The following is a 6,705-nucleotide window of genomic DNA, read 5'->3' as shown; positions in this document are numbered from 1 at the left end:
GAAGAGCGCAATGATGTTGCCAACTTGGGCCAGTGAAGCAATGTCCTCCACAACTAGACTGAAGAACAAAACGACAGCAACTTGTCTGTTCCCCTTCCTCCCAATTCCCCAGCGCTGTTATCCCCCAATTCCCCAATAAAAAATAAAAAATAAAAAAAGCAAGAATTTTTGAAGGCATGGTAAAATAACAGCATTAAGTTTTCCTCTATTTCTAATAGCATCATAACCCAAGATAATGAGATGATAGCAAGCCAAGCCATTATCTGTTTTCTCATTAGGGCAGTCTTGATTCTGTGAATCTGTTCCATTGAGACTTTTCATGCTGATCTGACCGGCCCAACCAATAGATGTCTATAGGCCAACAGCAGGCCTAGATTGGCTGCTCTCTTCAGTATTTGTAAAGCTTGTCTCTCATTTTCCTGATCTCTGGCTTTCCAACCGTCTCCACCCATTGCCCCACGATTATCCAGCTGAGGTCTGCTCACTAGATGAAGGGACTGAGACTTTGTAAAGATCAACCATCTGGAGGTGACAGAGCACTGAGTCCAGCTCTATGGATACTATGAGTTCAGGGTAAAGAGAAGCTTGAATCTATATGGTAGGAACCATATAGGGTCCAAGAGAAAATGCTGGCAGTTAGACTCAGTCCTCTATCGCCCCCAGTCATCTTTCAAAACTACACACACACACACACACACACACACACACACACACACACACACACACACACCCTTTGAAGTTTTAGACAAGAATCACTGAACAGTGTGCAGAGGATTTTCTATTGGCAGCTCACAATGAGCAGCTGTGGTGTAGCAGCTGATGAGAAAAAAACCTGGCCTCCCAGCTCTGTCACTTACTAGTCAGTTGATCTTAATTAAATCTCATTTAAGCCTTGGTCACTTCAACCATAAATGGAATAAAGTGAACCTCACAAAGTAGCTGTGAAGAATAAATGAGATAATACAGGACCACCTTAATCAGAATACATTCTAAACTACCTAGCCTGGTTGATAGACCCATACTCTGCCCCTGGTCAACTCTCTGTCTTCATTCCTTATTATGCTCCATCAAATGCACCAACCACTGATCACACTGCCTTTCTCTTTATCTCTTTGATGTGCCAAGCCCTTTTTGAGAAGAGAGGCCTCTCTCTTTACCTGAAATGCTCACACCAAGGGCTCATATAACTATCCTTCTCTTCATTTAGGTATCAGCTCAAAGCTCACCTCTTCAGAAAGGACCACTTGAAACACCTACAAAAGTAGCAGCCTTCTTATTTAATGTTCTACCCCATTGTTCCTTGTTTTAATTTCTTCATAGCAGTTATCAATAATTGAAATATCAAAATTACTTATATTTACAGGTTGTGTTTTTTTATCCATCTCCTTCTACAACTAAAGCACTCCAGCCTATCACAGTGCTAGAAACATAGTATTTGCTCAATAAATAGCATTTCAACGAATGAGTGAATTCCATCTTTTAACATGACTAAAGTCTTATTAGGTTCTACGGATGGTACAGTGAAAAAGTCAGTCAACTCTCCAATTGGGGAGACCAAAATTCCACTAGTAAGTTTGGAATAGTAACAGGTGTGAGTGTATGTGTACAGGGTGGGGAGGGTTGGCAGACTTTGTTCTTCCTTCCACATGGAACACTAGAAAAGAAAAACAATTGACTTGTGGTATAAGATGAAAAAACTCAGCCTTTCTGACCTTTCATTTGTTCTAAACCACAAGATTATATCAACCATGGAAACTGGACCAGTTTCTCTCCATCCAAAGAGAATGCATGCCAATTTAATTGAATTGAACATTAAAAATTCTTTTCAAAATGCTCTCCCTCCCACTCAGATGTTTGGATTATTGATGTCCTCTGACTTCAGATGTTAACAATATGTTCAAGTTTGAGGAAACCTTGAGAAACAAAAGGAGCTATAAAAACGTCTGCACCCAATCCCAGAACTATACTGCACTGCCTCCTTTCTTGTGACCCTGAACAAAAAGTCTATTCATTCACTCAACAGGCATTATGAGAGACCGTAACGTTTTGTGAAGCCCCACAGGAAGCAGATGGATAGTTACATTAGCAGGTTTCCTGATGATCTGATCAGGTCAACGACTTGCTTGTGGGTAAAGCCTTCTGTGCTCACACCATTGATATTTGCAAGGACATCACCTGGGAGTTGCCAAGAAAAAAAATGAGTGTTAAAGCAGTTGGTTAAATCATCCTTCCTGACATACAAATGAAGGGCAACAAGCAAGCTTCAAACTGTAACAACATACAGGCGCTAAGAAAATTCAGAGCAGCAATCACACACATCCAGACCTTCATTATCAAAAAGTGTTCTTTTCTTGCTATTTAAATAATTTCTACCACAAGCAAAGTTGTAAGTTACCAGCTTGGAGGCCAGCACATTGTGCTGGGCTGTCGTCCTGAATTTTGGAGATCAGGGTGCGCAGCTCTGAGGAGCAGGTGTTCTGGTTCTGCTGCCTGTACGTCTGTCAAAAATGAAGGGATACCAAATTACTATTCAAAAAACTCAAGATCTATGTGTCAAAAAAGTTAAAGGGTGTCAGTTACCTTAAGTTACGATATAATAGGTAAATGCCAAAAACAATTTGGAAAGGCTTTCCTGAATAGAAACTGAATCAAAGGTACCAGTTCTGTAACCCTATAGGTAATCTGCAGCCAATCACATTCATTAAAAAAAAAAAATCTAGCTTGAGAACAAAAGTAGGATGAGACTGGCTAAAGATTTTATACTTTCAAGGGTAACATGATTGCATGTTTATGAAGAATAATCAAGTTTCCCACTTCCCAATGGGATAAAACAATAGTGGCCAAAAGCAAAGGGAAAGATCTCCATGAGGTTCTCTCCCCCTAAAGGGCTCGTTACAGGAGAGTAGAAAACAGTACACCCCCAGCAATGGACATATGTCAACAATAATTATTTTAAATCAGGGTTCTACACATAATGACAATCTGCCCTAAATTAATTCAAAAATACTATAGTTGACTCAATAACCTTCATTTCTGAGCACTCGCTGGTACGGCTGCCATGATTCCTCACCGGTTCGTTAGTTACCCAACTAAATTAGAAGAAATTATGCTTCTCTTGCCTCAATTTGGCAACATCAGTTTCTTTTTGTTCTTCAAATTGTACCAAGAGCGCTGGATCAATGTTTGCTAGGTATAGTGGCCCAATGACCTATAACAAGCATATTTTGCTTCTTCACACATTTAAGAGATCTAGTTCCACTCAGAGTCAAAATCAGCATTCTGATTTTAAACATCTGATTCCTAAAATTAAGCCCCATTTCAAGTACTGCTTCCTTGTGGGGAAATTAATGTCTGGTGATCATTCCTTCCTATTTTACAGCCTTACAGACTCCAGGACCAGAAGTCAGTCATGTGCACGCGACTTCTGGTAACTAGATTTTGTTAACCTGTAAATTATTTCTATTCACTCTAGAAGGCATTTAGAATCCCCATATCTTAAAGGTAAAAGGACCTTTAAAGATCATGTAATACATTTCCCACCTATGCCAGTGACCCTTTAATAGCTTTCTGTCAGAGAGTCTTCTTACCACAGCCCAGACCTTTCCTGAGACAGTAGAGTATTCTAGTTTGTGTGGCCCATGAACCAAACCTATAACAGACACTCTTTTGGGAAACCAGTGTTCTAACAACTCTAAATAGCAGTGAAATTCTACCAGAAATGTCTAGTGATCAAAGTGAGTACAGTGAAGGGAAATGTTGATGTATGTACCTAGTACCTGCATAAATGTTTGCAACAGGTGTAAAATTTGTGGGCTAGAGATAGAGAAGAAAAAGCAGAGGTCCCAAACTTATGGAAAAAAATAATTACTTGAATCAATCTGCTCGCTCTCTCTCAATCTCTCTCTCCCAGACTTCTAGCTCCCATTTTTAATGATAGGACAATCCTGAGATACACAAAAGTCACATCGCCCTTTCCCATGCCCAGTGAGCTTTATTCTAACGCTTCTCATTTGCTGATCTTCCACTGCATATGACTAACTACTTTCTATGCATTATTTCATTTGAAATTCCTAAAAACCCCATCAGGCAGCATCGAGAGAACATGAACTCAGATGTGCATGAATCTAGCATCTGTGTTCCTATCACTCTGCATGATTCTCATTAGCAGCGTAAAAGTAGCACCATGAAAAACCAGAGAGGAGGGCGGACGTATTCGCTTCCAGTGTGCCCTTCACCTGATAGACCAGGACCCAAATACGTGTTAACAATGGGTGCACAATGTGGGTATATGAGGTTCTAGTTGGTCCTCAAAAAGCTCCCACAGCATTTCCCCCATTTGATGACTACTGCAGATTTTATGAGTACTGGAGAATGGAGGATGGCATGGAGCTGGTATTGGGAAGCATGCACCAAAAGGGCATGTGTAGAGAGGAGTGGGTTCCTGTGTTATGGAGATGACACATACATGCTCCAGTCCAGAGGTGAAGCCTTTAGCTCATGTTGATCTGCAAAGGTACATGGTGCTGTAGCCTGTTGTCTACTAATGAGAGCTTTGACTCTTTCTCCACGTAGAATAAGTGTTTATGGTATGAGGGAGAAATATGTGAAAGCAGTGACATATATTATAGAAGAGTGAGAAAAACTCCTAATTTGTCACTTTAAATGAAGGTAGGTGAGTAGTCACTGATTCTGTTTTCAGTAGCAATGGCTGTGCCTCCTTGTAAATAATTCTCATTTAAAAAGAAGGAGTCACAAAAAGTACAGTGTCTCTACAACAGAATAGGGGGTGATGCATGTGAGTAAAGAATAAAAAAAGAGCACTATGCTCCTAAAACTTGATGGAAGAATTGTAGATTTCACCAAATTTAAAAGTAGAATTCAGAAAGTTGACAATATCTTCTTTTCTCCTACAGCTTTCTCCCTGTTCATTGCACATAGAGTTCTATTTTATGTCTTTAGACATAAAGTATATTTTACTTAGCTTCCTATTTCTTACCTTAAAATACATTCTGACTTAACAGTTGTGGGGCTGATATTTAGTGACCAAAATTTCTGAAAGCAGAACCAAAGCTAGGACCTAAAACCTCAGATGCAGTGTAAGGATATGATTATGCAAAATACATCTAAAAGAAATGCAAAAATGTAATGGGGAAAAAAAAACAGTTAACACTACTGTTGCACTTAATCGGATTAGGCTTCATTTGACCTACCTCATCATCTTTACAAATATGGCATTGAAAAAGCAGACAGCAAACAAATGATATTCTTAGGCCATGACATATAAATCTATAAAGACTTTTAAAGTTTTTCCTAGAGCATGAGACATTATGCAAGTAGAGCAATGTTCTTAAGTATTTCTAGTAATAGTTATAAAGTGTTGTCATTAGTAAAAAAAAAAAAAAAAGTACAAATTTCTCATTGTGTCCAATATGAAATGTTTAGTATTCTCAAAATGTGTCAGAAGCTATACATGAATACATACAGTCCTTATTACAAATATATATGCTTTCAAGTACTTCTTGAATACCAAACTATAGATTTAAAATCTGACATACAGTATAAAAAAATGATCATGCAAACACATCAAAAATGCAAATATATAAAATGCACACCTAGAAAGAAGAGTATTTTACCCTCTAATTTAAGCCCTGGCTGATACCAAGCATTACGGATCAGTCTCAGGCTGAAACAACGAAGAACAAGGAACTGAGTCTCCGGGGGGTTATTTTACGTGTTTTCTTTCCTTGATGGTCCCCAACACACTGAAAGACTACCAAAACAACCACGCATTGAATGAAAAGTCCCAGCCTCCATTGTTCTCTAATCTTGACTTCATTCTTTCTTTGCACATATCATGATACTACTAGTGCCACTTTCTTCATTAAAAGTCTGGAAAGATTTGAAAATTACCCACCTGAATTTCAAATCCAAATGTTCCATTATCCTGCTTTTCCACAGTAACAAGCTTTCTGTAATAAAAAATAAAAATAAAAAACAGTAAAAAAAAAAACCCAAAAGCTACAAATGAAGATCAAAGTATTACATTTGGCACAAAATTATTAAAATACCTGTCACAAATAAAAATAGCTGACATTAATATTAATTGTAGTATTATGACTCTGTGTGTGTGTGTGTGTGTGTGTGTGTGTGTGTGTGTGTGTGTTTTATCAATCAACAGTCTAGAGAGCTGTGTTCCTAAATAACTTGGTGAGAGACCAAAAAAGAAATGAACCTCTTTACCTTTGAGACCAGGAAAAGTCACCTAAAGAACTTGATCTTGTCAAAGCAAGCTGAAAAACACAACAAGCACACAGTTACCCAAAGGTCCTTAAGACACATCTGTAAAATATTCTAAATCACAAATGACTTTGCTCTTTATCACCTTCTTTGGCCCCTCTCCTGGGAAATTATTACATAAAGGCAGTCATTTCCATTCTCTAGTAATAGCAAAGGAGAGCTGGCAAAGGGAACGTTCAGACATTCTGTTTAAAAGATTTAAAGGGGCTCTGATAATACACTGCAGCAAGAGTTAATGTAACGTGGCAAAACTCCAAAGCTTCCCAAAAGAACTTCATATCTAATCTGTATTTAAAACAGCCTCTGGGTTAGCCATAGCAATTTAGAATCACACTGAAATCCAAAAAAATAAAATAAAATAACACCCATGGAATTACAAATAAAACCCAAATACTTGTTAGATTTTGA

The 6,705-nt window shown here is 38.3% G+C and overlaps 1 protein-coding gene across 4 annotated transcripts in view; it reads right to left on the bottom strand.

Moving 5' to 3' along the window:
* CYTIP (cytohesin 1 interacting protein) overlaps positions 1 to 6,705 on the bottom strand; it is a 68,624-nt gene that overhangs the window by 13,175 nt on the left and 48,744 nt on the right. For all 4 annotated transcript variants that reach the window (XM_019636869.1, XM_019636871.1, XM_019636870.1 and 1 more), the window contains 4 exons: positions 6,241 to 6,290; positions 5,915 to 5,969; positions 2,396 to 2,498; positions 2,082 to 2,175 (listed from right to left, as the gene is read on the bottom strand). In XM_019636869.1, the coding sequence (XP_019492414.1) occupies positions 2,082 to 2,175; positions 2,396 to 2,498; positions 5,915 to 5,969; positions 6,241 to 6,290 (302 nt within the window). The remainder of the gene's footprint in view (positions 1 to 2,081; positions 2,176 to 2,395; positions 2,499 to 5,914; positions 5,970 to 6,240; positions 6,291 to 6,705) is intronic.

Source organism: Hipposideros armiger, unplaced genomic scaffold (assembly GCF_001890085.2).
Source record: "Hipposideros armiger isolate ML-2016 unplaced genomic scaffold, ASM189008v1 scaffold_30, whole genome shotgun sequence".
NCBI lineage: Eukaryota > Metazoa > Chordata > Mammalia > Chiroptera > Hipposideridae > Hipposideros > Hipposideros armiger.
Note: the sequence above shows the minus strand (reverse complement) of the source record. Positions and strands in the feature narration are given on the sequence as shown.